The sequence below is a fragment of the Bombina bombina genome, chromosome 7 (assembly GCF_027579735.1).
Source record: "Bombina bombina isolate aBomBom1 chromosome 7, aBomBom1.pri, whole genome shotgun sequence".
NCBI lineage: Eukaryota > Metazoa > Chordata > Amphibia > Anura > Bombinatoridae > Bombina > Bombina bombina.
This window is the reverse complement of record NC_069505.1, coordinates 270153683-270181124: the sequence shown is the minus strand read 5'-3', so window position 1 is coordinate 270181124 and position 27442 is coordinate 270153683. Positions and strand designations below refer to the sequence as shown.

General features: G+C 38.6%; 1 protein-coding gene across 1 annotated transcript in view; it reads left to right on the top strand.

Moving 5' to 3' along the window:
* Positions 1-21269, top strand: part of LOC128636331 (transcription initiation factor TFIID subunit 9-like) — a 26272-nt gene extending 5003 nt beyond the window's left edge. Inside the window, exons 2-3 of the mRNA XM_053689361.1 lie at positions 19972-20014; positions 20226-21269. Of these exons, the coding sequence (XP_053545336.1) occupies positions 19972-20014; positions 20226-20939 (757 nt within the window). The 3' untranslated portion in view covers positions 20940-21269. The remainder of the gene's footprint in view (positions 1-19971; positions 20015-20225) is intronic.
* The last annotated feature ends 6173 nt before the right edge of the window (positions 21270-27442 follow it).

Here is a 27442-nt window from a genome sequence, read left to right as displayed (position 1 = left end):
AGATAGCATGAGAATGAAGAAAAATTTATAATAGCAGTACATTAGAAAGTTGCTTAGAATTGCATGCTCTATCTGAATCATGAAAGATAAAATTTGGGTTCAGTGTCCCTTTAAGCCCTTCAGGTACCTGTTCCCCTTTTTCTTTATAGGCTCTTGAAATAGCCTGCATAATCCAGCAAGAAATTGTCGCTCGTGATGTAGTTTGACCTTGACGAGGACCTTTAGGAACAATGAATAACCTTTCAGTCTTACGAATATCTTGAGTCCTTGAGACATAACTATGAAGACATCGGATCACATCCAAACGATACAATGGTTTACTTTAAGAATCTGATTTTTTAGGACAAAAAGAAGAAAGAATAATATCCTGGTGTTTATGAAAGTCGGAAACCACTTTAGGAAGGAATTCAGGAACAGTGCGAAGTACTACCTTATCTTGATGAAAGATAATGTTATAGTCTTTAACGGACAAAGCTTGAAGTTCAGATACTCGACGGGCCGATGTGATGGCCACTAGATAAATGGTTTTCAAGGTGAGAAACCATAAGTAAACTTCACGTAAAGGTTCAAAGGGAGATTCCAGAAGAGAGTCCAAAACCAAAGGCAGGTCCCAGGATGGAATTCGTGTTTTGACAGATGGACGGATATGGGCCAAAGCTTGAAAGAATTGAATTACTAGAGGGTCCTGAGCCCACCTAATACCAGATATTGCAGAAATTGGAACTTTGAGGGTTCTAGCACTGAGGCCTTGAAGAAAACCATTGTCAAGGAAATCCAGCAGATTAAATATCTTGATTGTTGCTGTGAGATATTATGTGAAATCATCCATGATGAGAAGATGTCCCAGATATGATAGTATGCTTTTGATGTAGTTCCCGTTCGAGCTTGAAGAAGCGTTTGAATGACAGGTGCTGAAACTCTTTTTTGTTGTAATCTTGAGACTTCAGCAACCAGGCCGTTAACCTGAATTTGTGTGGATTCGGATGAACCACTGGTGCTTGGTTCAGCATGTCTCAAAATATTGGAAGATGCCATGGAGGTTAAATTGCTAGTTTGAGTACCAGAGGAAACCAAGGACTGTGAGGCCAGAAGGGATGGATGACAATGAAGATAGCCGATTCCAGCAGAATTATTTTCAATAATCTTGGGATGAGAGGAATTGGATGGAAGACATATATGAGGTTGTATGACCAATTGTGGAGAAAGGCATCCACTCCTAAGGCAAGAGGTGTCGTATGATGGCTGAAAAACTTTTGAACCTTATGATTTAATGCAGAGGCCATGAGATCGATTTCTGGAAGTCCCCAGAGGCTGATTATCCTCTGAAACAACCACCTGCTCAGTTGCCATTTAGTTGGAGAAATTAGACTTCTGCTCAAGTAGTCTGCCTTGATGTTCTCTATCCCCGGGACATGGACTGCAGAGAGAAACTAAATGTGGCGTTGTGCCCATCTGAAGATTGGGGAAACCTCCTTCAATGCATTTAAACTTCTTGTACCTCCTTGGAACTAGAGATAAGCTGCAGCTGTCCTGTTGTTGGTTAGGATCTTTACCGCTTTGCACTCCAACAGTTGCTGAAATGCAAGCAGAGCCAAGAATACTGCCCTGATTTCCAGAAAGTTTGATGGAAGAGATTGATGTTGCTTCTCCCCCGCCTTGGGCATATCTGTCTTGACAATGTGCCCCCCCCCATCCAGTCTTGCGTGCATCTGTTTGCACAATGATCCAAGTTGGCTCCTGCAGAGTTAGTCCCCTGGATCGGTTCTTGGACTGTGATGATCAGAGAAGAGATATTCTCAAACTCACAAGTATTCTGATATGCTGGGACAGTCCCCTGTTTCTGTTGAATTCTTGTAAGAAGTGTGTTTGAAATGGGTGCATTCTCCATTTGGCTCATCTCACCATATGGATTACTGAGGACATCTGACCCAGCTTCATCCATTGGCGGGCTGTGAGGTATTTGACATGGCAGAACAGCTGGAAATATTTTAGAAGAAATTTGATTCAAAGAGACTCAATCTCCTTTTGTGTATTGAAGTGTGCTCCTAGAAACACTAGTCTTTGGCAGGGTCAAAGCTCGCTCTTTTAAAAATGTATGTTCCAACTGTGATCCTAAAGGAAGTCGATCAGGATAGACCTGTGGGCAAATGCTTATTGTGAACTTGCCAGGAGAAGGATATTGTCTAGAATCTATTGCTAGACTCTAGATAATGGATTATGAATAACCCTTTGACACATAGTTCTGCTATAAGAGGGAGTAACACCTTTGTAAAGAACCTTGGAGCAGTGGATATTCCGAAGGGAAGAGCTGAAAATTGAAAATGTCGGTCTCTGACCATGAAACAGAGGAACTTTCTGTGCCGTTCTGCCAGACCTCTCTGAAATTGAGTAACCTTCTTCCCAAAGGAAAGGTCTGGGACGCCACACCATCATTGTTTTTTAGCCTGAATGGAATGAAAGGACTTACCACATCCCTTACCTCTAAACTGAAAGTTAGATCTTCCATCCTGATACTGAAAGAATTCCCTTCTAGAGGAAACCTTGAAATTTTGATGCAGATTACGCTGCCTGTGGACAAGAGGGTCCCTTTCGGCCTCTGGAAACCTGTGGGAGAAAAGGACTCTTACCTCCTGTTCTCTTTGATATTAAAGTTTCCAATTGCTTACAGAACAGCATATCCCCCTCAAAAGGAATACTCAGTAAATTCAACTTGGAACCTGGGTCAGCTTCCCAATGTCGCAGTCATAGGGCCCTTCTGACAAGGTTAACAGTAGTCATAGACTTTGCATTAAGTTTCAAAATATTAGCAGCAGCTGATAAGCAGAAATAGGTAACCATATTAAAATCTGCAACAAAATATGTCATTTTCATTATATTGTAAAGAATGAGACAGGTTAGAAGACCACACTTCAGTAGCTTTCAGGGTTGAAAATAGAGCAAGCAGAGGATGAAATAAGGCCCCTTGTTGAAGATAAAGTCTCTTTAAATTTTGTTCCATTTTTTTTTTTATCCATGACATCTTTAAATGATCCTGCATCATTTACAAGGAAAATCATCTTTTTTGAAAGTCTAGCAATTGCAGCATCAATCTTGGGAGTAGAAACAAATTGGTTATGCAAAGATTTTTCCAAAGGAATATTTTTTATATATTTTATCAAGAACTCCATATTGTTTATCTGGTTTAGAAAAAAACATAATTTATGCTTACCTGATAAATTTATTTCTCTTGTAGTGTATCCAGTCCACGGATCATCCATTACTTATGGAATATATTCTCCTTCCCAACAGGAAGTTGCAAGAGTCCACCCACAGCAAAGCTGCTATATAGCTCCTCCCCTAACTGCCATATTCAGTCATTCGACCGAAAACATGCAGAGAAAGGAAAAAACCATAGGGTGCAGTGGTGACTGTAGTTCAAATGAAAAAATTACCTGCCTTAAAGTGACAGGGCGGGCCGTGGACTGGATACACTACAAGAGAAATAAATTTATCAGGTAAGCATAAATTATGTTTTCTCTTGTTAAGTGTATCCAGTCCACGGATCATCCATTACTTATGGAATACCAATACCAAAGCTAAAGTACACGGATGATGGGAGGGACAAGGCAGGTACTTAAACGGAAGTTACCACTGCCTGTAAGAAACCCTTTCTCCCAAAAATAGCCTCCGAAGAAGCAAGGTATCAAATTTGTTGAATTTGAAAAAGTATGAAGCGCAGACCAAGACTCCGTCTTGTAAATCTGTTCAACAGAAGCCACATTTAAAAAAGGCCCAAGTGAAAACCACAGCTCTAGTAGAATGAGATGTAATCCCTTCAGGAGGCTGCTGTCCAGCAGTCTCATAAGCTAAATGAATTATGCTTTTTAACCAAAAAGACAGAGAGGCTGTCGAAGTCTTTTGACCTCTCCTCTGTCCAGAATAGACAACAAACAAGGTGAACGTTTGATGAAAACTGTAGTAGCTTGTAAGTAAAACTTTAAAGCACAAACCACGTCCAATATTGTGTAATAGACGTTCCTTCTTTGAGGAAGGAGTAGGATACAAGCATGGAACAACTATCTCTTGAGTGATGTTCTTGATAGATACCACCTTAGGAAAAAACCCAGGTTGGTACGCAGGACTACCTTATCTGTACGAAGGACCAGATAAGGAGAATCACATTGTAACACAGATAACTTGGAGACTCTACGAGTCGAGGAAATAGCTACCCAAAAGGATCTTTCCAAGATAAAGATTGATATCTATGGAACAAAAAAGGTTCAAACGGAACTTCTTGAAGAACCTTAAGAACCAGGTTTAAGCTCCATGGTGGAGCAACAGTTTTAAACACAGGCTTGGATCTAACCAAAGCCTGACCAAATGCCTGAACGTCTAGAATACCTGCCAGACGCATGTGCAAAAAAATAGACAGAGTAAAAATCTGTCCCTTTTAAGGAATTAGCTGACAACCCTTTTCTCCAAAACATCTTGGAGAAAAGATAATATCCTGGGAATCCAGACTTTACTCCATGAGTAACCCTTGGATTCATAGCAATCAGATATTTACACCATATCTATGTTCAATTTTCCTAGAGACAGGCTTTCATGTCTGTATTAAGGTATCAATGGCTGACTCGGAGAAGCCATGCTTTGATAACATCAAGTGTTCAGTCTCCAGGCAGTCCATCTCAGATTGATTCTATTTAGAAGGTTGAAAGGACCCTGAGGTAGAGGGACCTGTCTCAGAAGCAGAGACCGTGATGGAAAGGATGACATGTCCACCAGATCTGCATACCAGGTCCTGCGTGGCTACGCAGGCGCTGTCAAAAACACCAAAGCCCTCTCCTGCTTGGTCTTGACCTCCGGAGGAAATCCCACTCCCCCGGAAGAAAATTCTGACGACTTAGAAGATCCACCTCCCAGTTCTCAACACCTGGGATATGGATAGCTGATAGACAAGAGTGAGTCTCTGTCCAGTGAATTATTGTAAGACTTCTAACATCGCTAGAGAACTTCTGTTCCCCATTGATGGCTGATGTAAGCCACAGTCGTGTATATTGTCCGACTGAGTATGAGGTACCTCAGAGTTGCTAACTGAGGCCAAGTCTGAAGAGCATGGAATATCACTCCCAGTTCCAGAATATTTATTAGAAGGAGGGTCTCCTCCTAAGTCCACTATCCCTGAGCCTTCAGGGAGTTCCAGACTGCATCCCAACCTAAAAGGCTGGCATCTATTGTAACAATTGTCCCATCTGACCTGCGGAAGGTCATACCCTTGGACAGATGGACCTGATATAGTCACCAGAGAAGAGAATCTCTGGTCTCTTGGTCCAGGTTAAACAGGGGAACAAATCTGTGTAATCCCCGTTCCTCTGACTGAGCATGCATAGTCGCAGTGGTCTGAAATGTAGACGTGCAAACGGTACTATGTCCCTTGCCGCTACCATTAAGCCGATTTCATTCATGTACTGAGCCACCGAAGGGCGCAGATGGGATGAAAAACACAGCAGAAATTTAGAAACTTTCATTTCTACAGAATCTATCAGAGTCCCTAGGAGGGAAACCCTTGAGATTGGGGATAGAGAACTCTATCCTTGTTCACTTTCCACCCATGTAATCTCAGAAATGCCAGTACTACGTCCGTATGAGACTTGGCAATTTGGATGTTTGACGCCTGTATCAGGATGTCATCTAAATAAGGGGCCACTTCTATGCCCCGCGGCCTAAGGACCGCCAAAGCGACCCCAGAACCTCCATAAAGATTCTTGGGGCTGTAGATATCCCAAAGGAAAGAGCTACAAACTGGTAATGCCTGTCTAGAAAGGCAAACCTGAAAAAAAACAAAAAAAAAACGAAGGTGATCTTTATGCATCCCAATGTGAGGATAAGCATCCTTCAAATCCATTGTAGTCCTCTATTGACTCTCCTGGATCATAGTTAAGATGGTACGAATAGTTTCCATCTGAAATGACGGAATTCTGAGGAATTTGTTTAAGATCTTTAGATCCAAAATAGGTCTGAAGGTTCCCTCACCTTGGGAACCACAAACAGATTTGAGTAAAAACTCTGTCCCTGTTCCTCTCTTGGAACTGGATGGATCTCGTACACAATGTAAGAATGCCTCCTTCTTTATCTGGTTTGCAGATAATTGTGAAAGGCAAAATCTCCCCTTTTTTTGGGGGGGAAATCTTTGAAATCCAGAAGATATCTCTGGGATATAAATTCCAATGCCTAGGGATCCTGGGCATCTCTTGCCCACGCCTGGGCGAAGAATGAAAGTCTGCCCCCTATAGGATCCGTTCCTTCATGCTGCCTTAGAGGTAGCAGCAGGCTCCTTGGCCTGCTTATCTTTGTTCCAGGTCCGATTGTCTCCAGACCGCCTTGGACTGAGCAAAAATTAGACCTTTTTTGGCCCTTGATTTGGACCTATCCTGAGGAAGGGCATGACCTTTTCCTCCAGTGATATAAGCAATAATCTTCTTCAAACCAGGCCCGATAGGGTCTGCCCCTTGAAGGGAAGTTAAATAGCTTATTTATTAAAGTCACGACAGCTGACCATGATATAAGCCATAGCGCTCTGCGCGCCAGTATAGTAAAAAACAGAATTCTTAGCCGTTAGTCTAGTCAAATGAACAAAGGCATCAGAAAACAAAGGAATTGGCTAGCATAAGCTTGTCAAATATATTCATCCAATGGAGTCGCTAACTGTAAAGCCTCATCAAGAGACTCAACCCAGAACGCCGCAGCAGCAGTGACAGAAGCAATGTATGCAAGGGGCTGCAGGATAAAAACCCTGTTGAATAAACATTTTTTATCCATTGGATCTAAAAAGCACAACTGTCCTCGCCAGAGGTAGTGGTACGCTTAGCTAGAGTAGAAACTCTTCTCTCCACCTTAGGAACTGTCTGCCAGAAGTCCCGTGTGGCAGTAACTATTAGAAAACATTCTTCTAAAAAATAGGAGGGGAAGAGAACGGCACACCTGGTCTATCCCATTCCTTATTAAAAAAAATTTTAGTAAACCTCTTTAGGTATTGGAAAAACATCAGTACACACCGGCACTGCATATTATTTATCCAATCTACACAATTTCTCTGGCCCTGCGATTGTACACATTCATTCAGAGCAGCCAAAGCCTCCCTGAGCGACAAGTGGAGGTTCTCAAGCATAAATTTTAAATGTAGAAATATCAGAATCAGGTTAAATCATCTTCCCTGAGTCAAAAAAAAAATCACCCACAGACTAAGCATATTGTGAGGTAGTATCATACATGGTTCTTAAAGCGTCTGTATGCTCTGTATCTACCCCCAGAGCTATCTGCTTTCCTTTAATTTCAGGTAGTCTGACTAATACTGCTGCCAGAGTATTATTCACCACCTTTGCCATGTCTTGTAAAATAAACGCTATGGGCGCCCTTGATGTACTTGGCGCCATTTGAGCGTGAGTCCCTGAAGCGGGAGTCGAAGGGTCTGACACGTGGGGAGAGTTAGTCGGCATAACTTTCCCCTCGACAGAATCCCCTGGTAAAATAAACGCTATGGGTGCCCTTGATGTACTTGGCGCCATGTGAGCGTGAGTCCCTAAAGCGGGAGTCAAAAGGTTTGACACGTGGGGAGAGTTAGTCGGCATAACTACCCCCACGACAGAATCCACTGGTGATAATGTTTTTTAAAAACAAAAAATGATCTTTATTGTTTAACATGAAATCAGTACATCTGGTACACATTCTAAGATGGGGTTCCACCATGGCTTTAAAACATAATGAACACAGAGCTTCCTCTATGTCAGACATGTTAGAACAGACTAATAATGAGACTAGTAAGCTTGGAAAACACTTTAAATCAAGTTAACAAGCAAATATATAAAACGTTACTGTGCCTTTAAGAGAAACAAATTTTGTCAAAATTTGAAAAACAGTGAAAAAAGGCAGTAAAACAAACGAAATTTTTACAGTACATGTAATAAGGTAACAGAGCATTGCACCCACTTGCAAATGGATGATTAACCCCTTAATGCAAAAAACAGATCAAAAAAACGACATAGACGTTTTTTAAAAACAGACACAACAAACTGCCACAGCAGAGCTGTGGATTACCTTCCCTATAAACGATTTTGGAAGTCTTTTTAGCCCTTTAGAAATGTCCTGTAGTATTCATGGGACTGCTGAGGGAATCTGGATGATTCATTTTGTAATTTTAACTGCGCAAAAAAGTGCTAAATTAGGCCCTTCCCACTCATATTACAACAGTGGGAAGCTTCAGTTAACTGTTTCTATGCAAAATTTAAGCCAGCCATGTGGAAAAAACTTAGGCCCCAATAAGTTTTATCACCAAACATATGTTAAAAAACGATGAAACATGCCAGCAAACGTTTTAAAACACATTTTACAAGAGTATGTATCTCTATTAATAAGCCTGATACCAGTCGCTATCGCTGCATTTAAGGCTTTACTTACATTACTTCGGTATCAGCAGTATTTTCTTAGTCAATTCCATTCCTAGAAAAATATCTTACTGCACATACCTTATCTGCAGGAAAACCTGCACGCCATTCCCCCTCTGAAGTACCTCACTCCTCAGAATGTGTGAGAACAGCAAATGGATCTTAGTTACGTCTGCTAAGATCATAGAAAAACGCAGGCAGATTCTTCTTCCAAATACTGCCTGAGAAAAACAGCACACTCCGGTGCCATTTAAAAATAACAAACTTTTGATTGAAGAATAAACTAAGTATAAATCACCACAGACTCTCACAACCTCCTATCTATGTTGAGGCTTGCAAGAGAATGACTGAATATGGCAGTTAGGGGAGGAGCTATATAGCAGCTTTGCTGTGGGTGGACTCTTGCAACTTCCTGTTGGGAAGGAGAATATATTCCATAAGTAATGGATGATCCGTGGACTGGATACACTTAACAAGAGAAAACATGTAAGTATATAGACTTCAGTTTGTCAGAAACAGGAAAGAAATGATTTGGTGCAGAATTTGAATTAAACCAATCATATGGTACTTGAGACAGTTCATCTTCAATGCCCAGGGCACTCTTAATCCCTTTAATAAACTCAGAAATATTTGCAGTGTCAAACACCATAGGGTAAGACAGATTCTAAATCTTCACCATCAGAGGCACAATCAAGGTTTTGCAAATTTTCCAGATAACCCTCAGGTGATTGAGAAAAGCTTCCACCATAAATCTGGCCAATACACACACTTTACAGAGTTTCTTGTCTTGCCAGCAATGATTATCACAAAAGGGAACAGGTGGGCATAGGCTGGGCTGTATTACTATGAAAAAAAGTATAACCAGCAATAAATAAATAATATATACTATACAACATAAAAAATACACACACACACATATATATATATATATATATATATATATATATATATATATATATATATATACATATATATATACATATATATATATATACATATATATATACATACATATATATATACATACATATATATATACATATACACTATGTCATACCTTGTAGTTGCCCCTGATTCCTCCTAGGCTGTAACAGGTTGAGGCTGAAGCTGACCTGGATCGTTCTCCTCCTCCATGATGAATGCTAAACGTATATTATAATATATTATATTAGGCACAAGAAGCTTATAAAGTAAATCCACAAAATTACAGGGAAAAAATGCTTCAGATTTCCAAAAAAGCTAGTGCATAGAACTTACTAGAAGGCAGACACCAAGTCAGATCTCAAACAAGTTTGTAATAACATAATTTATGTAAGAACTTGCCTGATAAATTCATTTCTTTCATATTAGCAAGAGTCCATGAGCTAGTGACGTATGGGATATACATTCCTACCAGGAGGGGCAAAGTTTCCCAAACCTTAAAATGCCTATAAATACACCCCTCACCACACCCACAATTAAGTTTAACGAATAGCCAAGAAGTGGGGTGATAAGAAAGGAGCAAAAGCATCAAAAATAAGGAATTGGAATAATTGTGCTTTATACAAAAAAATCATAACCACCACAAAAAAGGGTGGGCCTCATGGACTCTTGCTAATATGAAAGAAATGAATTTATCAGGTAAGTTCTTACATAAATTATGTTTTCTTTCATGTAATTAGCAAAAGTCCATGAGCTAGTGACATATGGGATAGCAGATACCCAAGATGTGGAACTTCCACGCAAGAGTCACTAGAGAGGGAGGGATAAAATAAAGACAGCCAATTTCGCTGAAAAATTAATCCACAACCCAAATCAAAAGTTTCAATTTTTATAAGGAAAAAAACTGAAATTATAAGCAGAAGAATCAAACTGAAACAGCTGCCTGAAGTACTATTCTACCAAAAACTGCTTCTGAAGAAGAGAAAACATCAAAATGGTAGTATGCAAAGAAGACCAAGTCGTTGCTTTGCAAATCTGATCAACAGAAGCTTCATTCTTAAAAGCCCAGGAAGTAGAAACTGACCTAGTAGAATGAGCCGTAATCCTCTGAGGCGGGGATTAACCCAACTCCAAATAAGCATGATGAATCAAAAGCTTTAACCAAGATGCCAAAGAAATGGCAGAAGCCTTCTGACCTTTCCTAAAACCAGAAAAGATAACAAATAGACTAGAAGTCTTTCTGAAATCTGAGTAGCTTCAACATAATATTTCAAAACTCTTACCACATCCAAAGAATGTAAGAATCTTTCCAAAGAATTCTTAGGATTAGGACACAAGGAAGGGACAATAATTCCTCTACTAATGTTGTTAGAATTCACAACTTTAGGTAAAAATGAAATAAAGACAACAAAACCACTTTATCCTGATGAAAAATCAGAAAAAGGAGACTCACAAGAAAGAGCAGATAATTCAAAAACTGTTCTAGCTGAAGAGATGTCTAAAAGGAACAATACTTTCCATGAAAGTAATTTTAATGTCCAAAGAAAGCATATGCTCAAACGGAAGAGCCTGTTAAGCCCTCAGAACCAAATTAAGATTTCAAGGAGGAGAAATTGGCTTAATGACAGGCTTTATACGAACCAAAGCCTGAACAAAACAATGAATAACAGAAAGATTAGCACATTTTTCTGTGAAAACAGCACAGAAAAAGCAGAGATGTGTTTCCTTTCAAGGAACTTGCAGACAAAAACCCTTATCCAAACCATCCTAAAGAAACTATAAAATCCAAGGAATTCTAAAAGAATGTCAAGAGAATTTATGAGAAGAGCATCATGAGATGTAAATCTTCCAAACTCGATAATAAATCTTACTAGACACAGATTTACGAGCCTGCAACATAGTATTAATCACTGAGTCAGAGAAACTTCTATGACTAAGTACTAAGTGTTATATTTCCATACCATCAAATTAATAATTTGAGTTCCTGATGGAAAAAACAAATGTTAAGATATAAGGTCTGGCCTTAATGGAAGTGACCAAGATTGGCAACTGGACATCCGAACAAGAACCATATACCAAAACCTGTGCGGCCATGCTGGAGCCACCAGCAACACAAAATATTGCTCCCTGATGATTTTGAAAATCACTCTAAAAAGAAGAACCAGAGGCGAAAAAATATAGGCAGATTGATAACTCCAAGGAAGTGTCAATGCATACACTGCTTCCGCCTGAGGATCCCCGGACCTGAATAGGCCCCTGGGAAGTTCCTTGTTTAGATGAGATGCCATCAGATCTATTTCTGGAAGCCCTCACATCTGAACAAATTGAAAAAACACATCTGGGTAAAGAGACCATTCTCCCGGATGTAAAGCTTGATTGACAGAGATAATCCGTTTCCCAATTGACTATACCTGGGAAATGGACCGCAGAAATTAGACAGGAGCTGGATTTAGCCCAAGCAAGTATCTGAGATACTTCTTTCACAGCCTAAGGACTGAGAGTCAAACCCTGATGATTGACATACGCCACAGTTGTGACATTGTCTGTCTGAAAAACAATAAACATCTCTTTCTTCAAAAAGAAGCCAAAACTGAAGAACTCTGAGAAATGCACGGAGTTCCAAAATATTGAATGGTAATCTCGCCTCCTGAGATTTCCAAACCCCTTGTGCTGACAGAGATCCCCAGACAGCCTCCCAACCTAAAAGACTCGCATCTGTAGTGATCATGGTCCAGGTTGAATGAACCGAAGAGACCCTTAGAACTATATGATGGTGATCTAACCACCAAGTCAAAGATAGTTGAACATTGGGATTCAAAGATATAAAAAGTGATATCCTAGAATCCCTGCACCATTAATTCAGCATAAAAAACTGGAAAGGTTTCCTATGAAAATGAGCAAAGGGAATCGAATCCAATGCTGCAGCCATGAGACCTAAAACTTCCATGCATATAGCAACTGAAGGAAATAATAGAGACTGAAGGTTCCGACAAACGGAACCCAATAAAATTGTCACTTGTCTATTAGAGACAAAGACATTGACACAATCTATCTGGAAACCTAAAAAAGGTGACCCTTGTCTGAGGAATCAAAGAGCTTTTGATAAAAAGATCCTCTAACCATGTCTTGAAGAAACAACAAAAGTTGAATCGTATGAGATTCCACAGAACGAAAAGACTGAGCCAGTACCACGAGACCGTCCAAATAAGGAAACACTGAGAACCTTGAAAAGATTCTTAGAGTTGTCGCTAGACCAGAAGGAAAAGCAACAAATTGGTAATGCTTGTCAAAAAAAGAGAATCTCAGAAAATGAAAATAATCTGAATGAAAACAGAAAATGAAGATATGCATCTATTGTATCTATTGTAAACAAATAATGCCCTCACTGACCAAAAGGCAGAATAGAGCATATAAACACCATTCTAAAAGATGGTACACTTATATGACAATTCAAAAAGATTTTCTATCTTTGGGACAATGAATAGTTTTGAATAAAACCCCCAAACCCTGTTCCTAAAATGGAACTGGTGTAAATACCCCAGAAAACTCCAGGTCTGAGCAGTGCCTTGAGCCCCAACGGGTGACCAGCCGCGCTTCCAAGTACCCAATACATACAGGTCTGAAACACACTCCAGAAAAGTGTGAGCCTTACTGGAATAGCTGGAATATGTTAGAGAAAAAAAACATAATTTATGTAAGAACTTACCTGATAAATTCATTTCTTTCATATTAGCAAGAGTCCATGAGCTAGTGACGTATGGGATATACATTCCTACCAGGATGGGCAAAGTTTCCCAAACCTCAAAATGCCTATAAATACACCCCTCACCACACCCACAAATCAGTTTAACGTATAGCCAAGAAGTGGGGTGATAAGAAAAAAGTGCGAAAGCATAAAAAATAAGGAATTGGAATAATTGTGCTTTATACAAAAAAATCATAACCACCACAAAAGGGTGGGCCTCATGGACTCTTGCTAATATGAAAGAAATGAATTTATCAGGTAAGTTCTTACATAAATTATGTTTTCTTTCATGTAATTAGCAAGAGTCCATGAGCTAGTGACGTATGGGATAATGACTACCCAAGATGTGGATCTTCCACGCAAGAGTCACTAGAGAGGGAGGGATAAAATAAAGACAGCCAATTCCGCTGAAAATAATCCACACCCAAAATAAAGTTTAAATCTTATAATGAAAAAAAACTGAAATTATAAGCAGAAGAATCAAACTGAAACAGCTGCCTGAAGTACTTTTCTACCAAAAACTGCTTCAGAAGAAGAAAACACATCAAAATGGTAGAATTTAGTAAAAGTATGCAAAGAAGACCAAGTGGCTGCTTTGCAAATCTGATCAACTGAAGCTTCATTCCTAAACGCCCAGGAAGTAGAAACTGACCTAGTAGAATGAGCTGTAATCCTTTGAGGCGGAGATTTACCCGACTCGACATAGGCATGATGAAACAAAGATTTTAACCAAGATGCCAAAGAAATGGCAGAAGCCTTCCGACCTTTCCTAGAACCGGAAAAGATAACAAATAGACTAGAAGTCTTTCGGAAATCCTTAGTAGCTTCAACATAATATTTCAAAGCTCTAACTACATCCAAAGAATGCAACGAGTTTTCCTTAGAATTCTTAGGATTAGGACACAATGAAGGAACCACAATTTCTCTACTAATGTTGTTAGAATTCACAACCTTAGGTAAAAATTTAAATAAGTTTGCAACACCGCCTTATCCTGATGAAAAATCAGAAAAGGAGACTCACAAGAAAGAGCAGATAATTCAGAAACTCTTCTAGCAGAAGAGATGGCCAAAAGGAACAAAACTTTCCAAGAAAGTAATTTAATGTCCAGCGAATGCATAGGTTCAAACGGAGGAGCTTGAAGAGCCCCCAGAACCAAATTCAAACTCCAAGGAGGAGAGATTAACTTAATAACAGGTTTTATATGAGCCAAAGCTTGTACAAAACAATGAATATCAGGAAGACTAGCAATCTTTCTGTGAAAAAGAACAGAAAGAGCAGAGATTTGACCTTTCAAGGAACTTGCAGACAAACCTTATCCAAACCATCCTGAAGAAACTGTAAAATTCTAGGAATTCTAAAACAATGCCAAGAAAAATGATGAGAAAAACACCAAGAAATGAAAATCTTCCAGACTCGATAATATATCTTCCTAGATACAGTTTTACGAGCCTGTAACATAGTATTAATCACAGAGTCAGAGAAACCTCTATGATTGAGAATCAAGCATTCAATCTCCATACCTTCAAATTTAAGGATTTGAGAACCTGATGGAAAAAAGGACCTTGCGATAGAAGGTCTGATCTTAACGGAAGAGTCCACGGTTGGCAAGTGGCCATCCGGACAAGATCCGCATACCAAAACCTGTGAGGCCATGCTGGAGCCACCAGCAGAATAAACGAACGTTCCTTTAGAATCTTGGAAAAAGAACTATAGGCGGAAAGATATAAGCAGGATGATACTTCCAAGGAAGTAACAATGCATCCACTGCTTCCGCCTGAGGATCCCTGGATCTGGACAGATACCTGGGAAGCTTCTTGTTTAGATGAGAAGCCATCAGATCTATTTCTGGAAGTCCCCAAATTTGAACAATCTGAAGAAATACCTCTGGGTGAAGAAACCATTCGCCCGGATGTAGTGTTTGGCGACTGAGATAATCCGCTTCCCAATTGTCTATACCTGGGATATGAACCGCAGAAATTAGACAGGAGCTGGATTCCGCCCATACAAGTATTCGAGATACTTCTTACATAGCCAGAGGACTGTGAGTTCCTCCTTGATGATTGACATATGCCCTGCTTGTGACATTGTCCGTCTAGAAACAAATGAACGACTCTCTCTTTAGAAGAGGCCACGACTGAAGAGCTCTGAAAATTGCACGGAGTTCCAAAAATGTTGATTGGTAATCTCACCTCCTGAGATTCCCAAACCCCTTGTGCTGTCAGAAACCCCCATACAGCTCCCCAACCTGTCAGATTTGCATCTGTTGAGATCACAGTCTAGGTTGGAGGAACAAAAAGAAGCCCCCTGAACTAAACAATGGTGATCTGTCCACCACGTCAGAGAGTGTCGAACAATCGGTTGTAAAGATATTAATTGAGATATCTTTGTATAATCCCTGCACCACTGGTTCAGCATACAGAGCTGAAGAGGTCGCATGTGAAAACGAGCAAAGGGAATTGCGTCCAATGCAGCAGTCATAAGACCTAGAATTTCCATGCATAAGGCTACCGAAGGGAATGATTGAGACTGAAGGTTTCGATAAGCTGAAACCAATTTCAGACGCCTCTTGTCCGTCAGAGACAGAATCAAGAACACTGAATCTATCAGGAAACCTAAAAAGGTTACCCTTGTCTGAGGAATCAAACGAACTTTTTGGTAAATTGATCCTCCAACCATGTTCTTGAAGAAACAACGCTTATAAAAGACTGGAAAGGTTCTTTCTAGAGAAAATGAGCAAAGGGAATTGAATCCAATGCTGTGGCCATAAGACCTAAAACTTCTATGCATATATAGCAACTGAAGGAAATAATAGAGACTAAAGGTAGCGATAGACGGAACCCAATATCATTATCCCTTGTCTGATAGAGACAAGGACAGTGACGCAAACTATCTGGAAACCTAAAAAAGGTGACCCTTGTGTGAGGAATCAAGAGCTTTAGAAAAGAAGATCCTCTAACTATGTCCTGAAGAGTAAGTGAATCATATGAGATTCCGCATCCTCAGAAAATAATCTGAATGAAAACAGAAAAATGAAAATATGCATTTATTGTATCTAATGAAAACAAATAATGCTATCAAAGACCATAAAAAGGCAAAATAGTTTGAATAAAACTCCAAAACCCGGTTCCTCAAAAGAAACTGGAAGAAATACCCCAGAAGATTCCAGGTCTGAGCAGCGCTTGAACCCCATGGGTGCCCAGCCATGCTTCAACAGTACCCAAAATATATAGGACAGAAACACAGTTAAAAAAAAGTGTTAGACTTGCTGGAATAAAATCAAAGAAATTTGGATAAAATCAAAGAAATTTGGACAAAATAAATTTCAAAGAAGCCTTAACCTGCCCCTTACCAGCCAAGCTGGAATACGGCACGTACATCGCAAAATTAGGGAGCTGATTTCAAACTCCAATTATAGACATGTTACTTGGGAAAGAACTCAGGAATTCGTTCCTTAATAAGAACAACCAAACTAGTATAAGCTTAAAGTTTTAGTCTTAGAACTCAACCTTGAAGCCCAGAGTAACAGTTAAGAATTGAATCCAATTATAAAACAAATAATTGATTATCTTAGAACAAAGGAAATATGGATTTTATTTTTTTTAAAATCACAAAATTCTTCTAGCTAAAAAAGCTAAAGACATAGATTAACCCTCATTTGCGAAAATATTCAATAAAATGAAGACACAAATGAAATTATTAGCATGATAGTCCAGTTTAAAGGACCAGCCAATACAGTGGACTTGCATAATCAATAAATGCCAAACAACAAGACAAATGCAACAGCACCTAGTCTAGTAAATGTTGTCCCTTTAACAATGCTAAAATAAATCATAATCTGATACTTGATCTTAAAGTAAACAGAGAAAATGAAGCAATTGCAATATCCAAATAAATCACAGGACCAAGAAAAGTACCTGAAACTAAATAATTTTCCATAAATAAGATACAACTATCTAAAGGAAAACAAATACTATTTTGCTATAGAAACAATAGCATAATTAGTAGAATTAGAGATAGCCCCAATAAATTGGAGAACCCTCCAAATTGAGTTTAACTGCTGGCAAAGAATATAGTTTAAAACCTTTGAAGAAGGAATAAAAGAAAATTCTCAGCCTATTCCATTCCCTAGTATAGGGAATTGGAAAGAAAACCTCTAAAGAAATAAATAGGCAGAAATAATGTCAGCTAGTCATAAATAACTAGTTACCTTAATTTTCAAAATAATCAACACCTTTTCAACAAAGAACAAATGTACTTTAATAATTGAAAAATAATAAAAAAGTAGATTTGTTAGTGTCAATATCTGATGAAGAAAATTTCTGAAAAAACATCATCAGAGAAGGATAAATCAGTATGTTGTTGGTCATTTGAAACTTCAATAATTAAAAAAGAAGTGAAAAAGACCTAAAAATTTTATCAGAAGGCACGAAGACAGACAGAGCCTTTAACATAGAATCAGAAAAATATTTCTTATAAGTCTTCTAAATATTTCTTGTAAGAAAAGAAAATATATAAAGCATAAATACTAATGGATTCCGCATGTAAAAGTATAACATAATATCTTATTACAAACCATAGCTAAAGATAAACATTTATAACATTTAAAATAAATGAACTTAGGTTTGGTAGAACTGAAACTCAGTTAAGCGTTTTTCCAAAAGTGGCTTCTGATTCAGAGTCCATTTGAGACATCTTGCAATATGTAATAGAAAAAACAACATATAAAGCAAAATTGATCAAATTCCTTAAATGACAGTTTCAGGAATGGGTAAAAAATGCCAATGAACAAGCTTCTAGCAACCAGAAGCAATAAATAATGAGACTTAAATATTGTGGAGACAACAATGACGCTCAAATTTTTTAGCGCCAAAAAAGCCGCCCACATTATTTGGCGCCTAAATGCTTTTGGCGCCAAAAATGGCGCCACATCCGGTAACGCCGACATTTTTTGGCGCAAAAACGTCAAAATAATGACGCAACTTCCGGCGACACGTATGACGCCGGAAATGACAAGAAAATTTTTGCGCCAAGAAAGTCTGCGCCAAGAATGACGCAATAAAATGAAGCATTTTCAGCCCCCGCGAGCCTAACAGCCCACAGGAAAAAAAGTCAAATTTTAAGGTAAGAAAAAATTGAATTATTCATATGCATTATCCCAAATATGAAACTGACTGTCTGAAAATAAGGAACGTTGAACATCCTGAATCAAGGCAAATAAATGTTTAAACACATATATTTAGAACTTTATATAAAAATGCCCAACCATAGCTTAGAGTGTCACAGAAAATAAGACTTACTTACCCCAGGACACTCATCTACATGTAGTAGAAAGCCAAACCAGTACTGAAACGAGAATCAGTAGAGGTAATGGTATATATAAGAGTATATCGTCGATCTGAAAAGGGAGGTAAGAGATGAATCCGATAACAGAGAACCTATGAAATAGACCCCGTAGAAGGAGATCATTGAATTCAAATAGGCAATACTCTCTTCACATCCCTCTGACATTCACTGCACGCTGAGAGGAAAACCGGGCTCCAACCTGCTGCGGAGCGCATATCAACGTAGAATCTAGCACAAACTTACTTCACCACCTCCACAGGAGGCAAAGTTTGTAAAACTGATTTGTGGGTGTGGTGAGGGGTGTATTTATAGGCATTTTGAGGTTTGGGAAACTTTGCCCCTCCTGGTAGGAATGTATATCCCATACGTCACTAGCTCATGGACTCTTGCTAATTACATGAAAGAAAAGACTTCTCACAGGCGGTTTTACTCTGAATCCTATTCTGTACCCAAATCTAAGAAGTTTGGACCGAAATGAACCAAACAATTTTTAAAAAAGTCTTAACCTGCCCCTTACCAGCTAAGCTGGAATAAGAACCGCACCTACATGCAAATTTGGGGAGCTGACTTTGATCTTTTAAATGGCTTAAATTGAATGAAGAAAACTTACTTGGGGAAGAATTAGGATTCCGTTCCTTAGTAAGAACAAAAACTAATATAAGCTTAAGATTTAGTCTTAGAACTCAATCTTGAAGCCCAGAGTAACAGTAGAAGAATTGAATCCAATTGTGAACCAAATAATTGATTACCTTGGAAAAAAAGAAATATGGAATTTAGAAATCAAATTAGCATTCCAAGATTGAAGTCACAAAGTTCTTCTAGCTAAAATAGCTAAAGACATAGATTAAACCTCATTTGCGAAAATATAAAAAAAAATGACAACACAAATGAAATTATTAGCATGTTGATCAATTTAACAATGCTAAACAAATCATAATCCAATACTTGTTGCACTAAAGTATCCAACCAGAAAGTTGAAGCAGTTGCAACATCAGCCAAATAAATTACAGGTCTAAGAAAAGTACCTGAAAATAAATAATTTTCCTTAAATAAGATACAAGTTTCCCATCTGAAGGAAAAAAATAAATACTATTTGCTATAGGAATAGTAGTATGTTTAGCAAGAGTAGAGATAGCCCCATTAACTTGGGGGATCTTTCCTCAAAACTTAAAACTAACTGCCGGCAAAGGATACAATTTAAAAACCTTAAAGAAGGAATAAAAGAAATTCCCGGCCTATTCCATTCCCTAGTATCAGGAACTGGAGAAAACCTCTGAAGAAACCACAGAAGGTTAATAAGCAGAATTTAAATGTTAGCTAGTCTTAAAATCAAAAGAACTAGTTACTTCAATATCCAAAATAATCAACACCTTTTCAACAAAGAAAGAATGTACTCTATTTAAAAATAAAAAAGTAGATTTGTTAGTGTCAATATCTGATGAAGAATATTCTGAATGAGAAAAAACACCACCAGAGAAGGATAATTCAGTATGTTGTTGGTCATTTGAAACTTCATCAACTAAAAGAGACGTTTAAAAAAGACCTAAACGGGCGTCGCCTAAGAGTGCTCCAAAGGATGCTCAGGTACCAACCAATACCAGAAAGAATCTGAGCGCCACTAGTAGCTGGCACCAGCTCTGCACGACAATCTGAGATATTTATGCACGAGCATGCCCAAACGAATTTAGATTGCTGCTTCATGAAGTGCTGACTTGTTCTGTTTTGTCACTTGTTCTGTTTGAACAAAACATCTTTAAAAATGCATCCAGAGCTCATGGAATGTTCGTCTTAATAGGTTATGGCCCAAATTCTAAAAGACATGGGAATAACAGAATATGAGCTCAGAGTTATCAACCAGATGCTGGAATTCACATATAGATATGTGACAACAATACTTGAAGATGCAAAGATCTACTCAAGTCATGCGAAGAAGAACAATATTGATGCAGATGATGTTAGGCTAGCGATCCAATGCAGGACAGACCAGTCATTCACTTCTCCTCCTCCCAGAGATTTTTTACTAGATATTGCAAGACAAAAGAACCAGACACCACTGCCACTAATAAAACCTTATGCTGGACCCCGACTGCCACCAGACAGATATTGCTTAAAAGCACCAAATTATCGTCTTAAATCAATACAAAAGAAGATTTCATCTTCTACAGGAAGAATCACGGTACCAAGATTAAGTGTTGGGGCAATGAGTAGCAGGCCCAGCACCCCAACACTAGGAACTCCTTCTGCACAGACTGTATCTGTTTCAAAAGTCGGCACTCCTGTATCTCTTGCTGGTCAGCGATTTACTGTACAGATCCCAACCTCTCAGACAACAGTGAAAACAGCTGCTCCTACTACTCCTACAGTTCAAAATGTTCTCATCAACCCCTCATTAATTGGCACCAAAAACATCCTCATTACGACAAACATGGTTTCATCACAGAATTCGACAAACGATTCCAACTCATTGAAGCGGAAACATGAAGATGACGAGGATTATGATGCAATGTAATCTGGTTTTGTTGAAACCACATACTGTGAATTAAAACAAAGACTTTTTATTTTATAATCACAGGTTTCTTTTTTTTTTTTTTAAGATGACAAATTGAAATAGCCTAAACTGTATTTACATAAAAGTGGATAGTTATTTTGGAGGAACAAAAACTAAATTGAAGAAAAGAACATGTATACGTTTTATACTTTTTATTTTCTTTGTGATGTTTTAAAAAGAACAGAAATAAGAAAATGATTCCATTTCTTCTGCCTATGTGTTGACACGTTTGAATATCTTTAGACTGGAGTTCTGATTACATTGAATTACCTAATAAAATTCTCTAATAAAGTGCATGTTTTATTATAAAAAAAAAAAAAAAAAAAAAAGACCTAAACATTTTATTAGAAGGCGGGATGGCAGACAAAGCCTTTAGAACAGAATCAGAAAAATATTCTTATAAATTCCTAAGTATATCTTGTACATTAGATGTAAAAAGAATAGCAATAGATAATGCATAAATACTAATGGACTCTGCATGTAAAAGTTTATCATAATAACTTATTACAAACCATAGCTAAAGATAAACATTCATAACATTAAAATAAATGAACTTAGCTTTGGTAGGACTGATATCAGTCATCAGGAATCCCTCAGTATTTTCTGATACAGGAACAGTTTTTGGAATATCTTGCAATATGTAATAGAAAAAACAACATATAAAGCAAAATTATCAAATTCCTTAAATGACAGTTTCAGGAATGGGAAAAAAATGCAAACAGAACAGGCCTCTAGAAACCAGAAGCAACTAAAAAATGAGACTTAAATAATGTTAAAAATCTGGCGCCAAGAATGACGCCCACATTTTTTGGCGCCAAAAACGTCTGCAACAAACACGAGAGCCAAAAATGACGCAACTACGTGAAAACTTCTGGCGTCAACTACGACGCCGGAAATGACGTCATTGACGTCAGACAAACGTCAATCTCGCGCCAAAAAAGTCTTGCGCCAAAAATGACGCAATAAATTCTAGCATTTTTTGCACCCGCGAGCCTAACAGCCCACAATTTAAAGGAAAAAAGTAAATTGAAAATTTAGGTAAGAAAAATATTTTAATTCATATGCATTTTCCCAAAAAAATGAAACTGACAGTCTGAAAGAAGGAAAATAAACTGATTGACCTGAATCATGGCAAATATAAGTATAAAACATATATTTAGAACTTTACATATAAAGTGCCAAACCATAGCTGAGAGTGTCATAAATAAAAGATAAGACTTACTTACCCAAAGACACTCATCTACATAAAGTAGATAGGCAAACCAGTACTGAAACGAGAATCAGTAGAGGTAATGGTATATAAGAGTATATCGTCGATCTGAAAAGGGAGGTAGGAGAAGAAATCTCTACGACCGATAACAGAGAACCTATGAAATAGATCCCCTAGAGGAAGACCATGGTATTCAAATAGGCAATACTCTCTTCACATCCCTCTGACATTCAATGCACTCTGAGAGGAAAACCGGGCTTCAGCCTGCTGCGAAGCGCATATCAACGTAGAATCTAGCACAAACTTACTTCACCACCTCCATAGGAGGCAAAGTTTGTAAAACTGAATTGTGGGTGTGGTGAGGGGTGTATTTATAGGCATTTTAAGGTTTGGGAAACTTTGCCCCTCCTGGTATGAATGTATATCCGATACGTCACTAGCTCATGGACTCTTGCTAATTACATGAAAGAAAATACCGGTATCTTTGTAGGGATAGAAGTAGTAACGCTGCAGTTCAAAACCACGCCAAGGCTTTAAATGACAGCCCTCAGATGCGGCCCCTGTGACGTCCCTTACTGATGACGTCACAGTAAGATGGCGGCCCCCACAAGGAAACCGTAAAGAACAGTTATTCCTACCTCCTATAGCCAATTTAGTGACTGCGGCCACAGCAACAAATGGCACTGACAACTGGAAGGATTACCAGCTCACAAACAGGCAACAAGTAAGCCAGGGAAAAAACGTAAAAAAATGGAGAGGGACTCCTAGCCCTTGTCCACCTAGCAGGCTGGACAGAACTAGGAGGAAGGAAGGGGTGGTGTCTCGCTAAGGCTTTTATGGTTAACGAGGGGAGTGGATAGCTCTGGGGGTCTCACTGGTAAGTATTACCAGGGGGGCCAAGATATATATATATATATATATATATATATATATGTGTGTATATATATATATATATATATATATGTGTGTCTGTGGGTGGGTATATATATATATATGTGTGTGTGTCTGTGTGTGGGTATATATATATATATATATATGTGTGTGTGTCTGTGTGTGGGTATATATATATATATATGTGTGTGTGTGTATATGTGTTTTTGTGTATGTGTGTTTTTTTTATGTGTGTGTGTTTTTATGTTTATAATTTTATTTTTTTACAGAGAATCATCCAGCAACAAAGTCATGAGTAGAATCACATCTGAATCTGGATAATGTAATGGATCTTTAGATACACAAGCTGGAATAAGGAAAACATAATTTATGTAAGAACTTACCTGATAAATTCATTTCTTTCATATTAGCAAGAGTCCATGAGCTAGTGACGTATGGGATATACATTCCTACCAGGAGGGGCAAAGTTTCCCAAACCTCAAAATGCCTATAAATACACCCCTCACCACACCCACAATTCAGTTTAACGAATAGCCAAGAAGTGGGGTGATAAAAAAGTGCGAAAGCATATAAAATAAGGAATTGGAATAATTGTGCTTTATACAAAAATCATAACCACCCCAAAAAAGGGCGGGCCTCATGGACTCTTGCTAATATGAAAGAAATGAATTTATCAGGTAAGTTCTTACATAAATTATGTTTTCTTTCATGTAATTAGCAAGAGTCCATGAGCTAGTGACGTATGGGATAATGATTACCCAAGATGTGGATCTTTCCACGCAAGAGTCACTAGAGAGGGAGGGATAAAATAAAGACAGCCAATTCCTGCTGAAAATAATCCACACCCAAATAAAGTTTAATGAAAAACATAAGCAGAAGATTCAAACTGAAACCGCTGCCTGAAGTACTTTTCTACCAAAAACTGCTTCAGAAGAAGAAAATACATCAAAATGGTAGAATTTAGTAAAAGTATGCAAAGAGGACCAAGTTGCTGCTTTGCAAATCTGATCAATCGAAGCTTCATTCCTAAACGCCCAGGAAGTAGAAACTGACCTAGTAGAATGAGCTGTAATCCTTTGAGGCGGAGATTTACCCGACTCAACATAGGCAAGATGAATTAAAGATTTCAACCAAGATGCCAAAGAAATGGCAGAAGCTTTCTGGCCTTTTCTAGAACCATAAAAGATAACAAATAAACTAGAAGTCTTTCGGAAAGACTTAGTAGCTTCAACATAATATTTCAAAGCTCTAACAACATCCAAAGAATGCAATGATTTCTCCTTAGAATTCTTAGGATTAGGACATAATGAAGGAACCACAATTTCCCTACTAATGTTGTTAGAATTCACAACTTTAGGTAAAAATTCAAAAGAAGTTCGCAAAAAACACTGCCTTATCCTGATGAAAAATCAGAAAAGGAGACTCACAAGAAAGAGCAGATAATTCAGAAACTCTTCTGGCAGAAGAGATTGCCAAAAGGAACAAAACTTTCCAAGAAAGTAATTTAATGTCCAATGAATGCATAGGTTCAAACGGAGGAGCTTGAAGAGCCCCCAGAACCAAATTCAAACTCCAAGGAGGAGAAATTGACTTAATGACAGGTTTTATACGAACCAAAGCTTGTACAAAACAATGAATATCAGGAAGATTAGCAATCTTTCTGTGAAAAAGAACAGAAAGAGCAGAGATTTGTCCTTTCAAAGAACTTGCGGATAAACCTTTATCTAAACCATCCTGAAGAAACTGTAAAATTCTCGGAATTCTAAAAGAATGCCAAGAAAAATGATGAGAAAGACACCAAGAAATATAAGTCTTCCAGACTCTATAATATATCTCTCTGGATACAGATTTACGAGCCTGTAACATAGTATTAATCACAGAGTCAGAGAAACCTCTTTGACCAGGAATCAAGCGTTCAATCTCCATACCTTTAAATTTAAGGATTTGAGATCCTGATGGAAAAAAGGACCTTGCGACAGAAGGTCTGGTCGTAGCGGAAGAGTCCACGGATGGCAAGAGGCCATCCGGACAAGATCCGCATACCAAAACCTGTGAGGCCATGCCGTAGCTACCAGCAGAACAAACGAGCATTCCTTCAGAATCTTGGAGATTACTCTTGGAAGAAGAACTAGAGGCGGAAAGATATAAGCAGGATGATACTTCCAAGGAAGTGATAATGCATCCACTGCTTCCGCCTGAGGATCCCGGGATCTGGACAGATACCTGGGAAGTTTCTTGTTTAGATGAGACGCCATCAGATCTATTTCTGGAAGCTCCCACATTTGAACAATCTGAAGAAATACCTCTGGGTGAAGAGACCATTCGCCCGGATGCAACGTTTGGCGACTGAGATAATCCGCTTCCCAATTGTCTATACCTGGGATATGAACCGCAGAGATTAGACAGGAGCTGGATTCTGCCCAAACCAGAATTCGAGATACTTCTTTCATAGCCAGAGGACTGTGAGTCCCTCCTTGATGATTGATGTATGCCACAGTAGTGACATTGTCTGTCTGAAAACAAATGAACAATTCTCTCTTCAGAAGAGGCCAAGACTGAAGAGCTCTGAAAATTGCACGGAGTTCCAAAATATTGATCGGTAATCTCACCTCCTGAGATTCCCAAACTCCTTGTGCCGTCAGAGATCCCCACACAGCTCCCCAACCTGTGAGACTTGCATCTGTTGAAATTACAGTCCAGGTCGGAAGCACAAAAGAAGCCCCCTGAATAAAACGATGGTGATCTGTCCACCACGTTAGAGAGTGTCGTACAATCGGTTTTAAAGATATTAATTGAGATATCTTTGTGTAATCCTTGCACCATTGATTCAGCATACAGAGCTGAAGAGGTCGCATGTGAAAACGAGCAAAGGGGATCGCGTCCGATGCAGCAGTCATAAGACCTAGAATTTCCATGCATAAGGCTACCGAAGGGAATGATTGTGACTGAAGGTTTCGACAAGCTGAAATCAATTTTAGACGTCTCTTGTCTGTTAAAGACAGAGTCATGGACACTGAATCTATCTGGAAACCCAGAAAGGTTACCCTTGTCTGAGGAATCAATGAACTTTTTGGTGAATTGATCCTCCAACCATGATCTTGAAGAAACAACACAAGTCGATTCGTATGAGATTCTGCTAAATGTAAAGACTGAGCAAGTACCAAGATATCGTCCAAATAAGGAAATACCACAATACCCTGTTCTCTGATTACAGACAGAAGGGCACCGAGAACTTTTGTAAAAATTCTTGGAGCTGTAGCTAGGCCAAACGGCAGAGCCACAAACTGGTAATGCTTGTCCAGAAAAGAGAATCTCAGGAACTGATAATGATCTGGATGAATCGGAATATGCAGATATGCATCCTGTAAATCTATTGTGGACATAAAATGCCCTTGCTGAACAAAAGGCAAGATAGTCCTTACAGTTGAACGTTGGTATCCTTACATAACGATTCAATATTTTTAGATCCAGAACTGGTCTGAAGGAATTCTCCTTCTTTGGTACAATGAAGAGATTTGAATAAAACCCCATCCCCTGTTCCAGAACTGGAACTGGCATAATTACTCCAGCCAACTCTAGATCTGAAACACAATTCAGAAATGCTTGAGCTTTCACTGGATTTACTGGGACACGGGAAAGAAAAAATCTCTTTGCAGGAGGTCTCATCTTGAAACCAATTCTGTACCCTTCTGAAACAATGTTCTGAATCCAAAGATTGTGAACAGAATTGATCCAAATGTCTTTGAAAAAAACGTAACCTGCCCCCTACCAGCTGAGCTGGAATGAGGGCCCCACCTTCATGTGGACTTAGAAGCAGGCTTTGCCTTTCTAGAAGGCTTGGATTTATTCCAGACTGGAGATGGTTTCCAAACTGAAACTGCTCCTGAGGATGAAGGATCAGGCTTTTGTTCTTTGTTGAAACGAAAGGAACGAAAACGATTATTAGCCCTGTTTTTACCCTTAGATTTTTTATCCTGTGGTAAAAAAGTTCCTTTCCCACCAGTAACAGTTGAGATAATGGAATCCAACTGAGAACCAAATAATTTCTTACCCTGGAAAGAAATGGAAAGTAGAGTTGATTTAGAAGCCATATCAGCATTCCAAGTTTTAAGCCATAAAGCTCTTCTAGCTAAAATAGCTAGAGACATAAACCTGACATCAACTCTGATAATATCAAAAATGGCATCACAGATAAAATTATTAGCATGCTGAAGAAGAATAATAATATTATGAGAATCATGATCTGTTACTTGTTGTGCTAAAGTCTCCAACCAAAAAGTTGAAGCTGCAGCAACATCAGCCAAAGATATAGCAGGTCTAAGAAGATTACCTGAACACAGATAAGCTTTTCTTAGAAAGGATT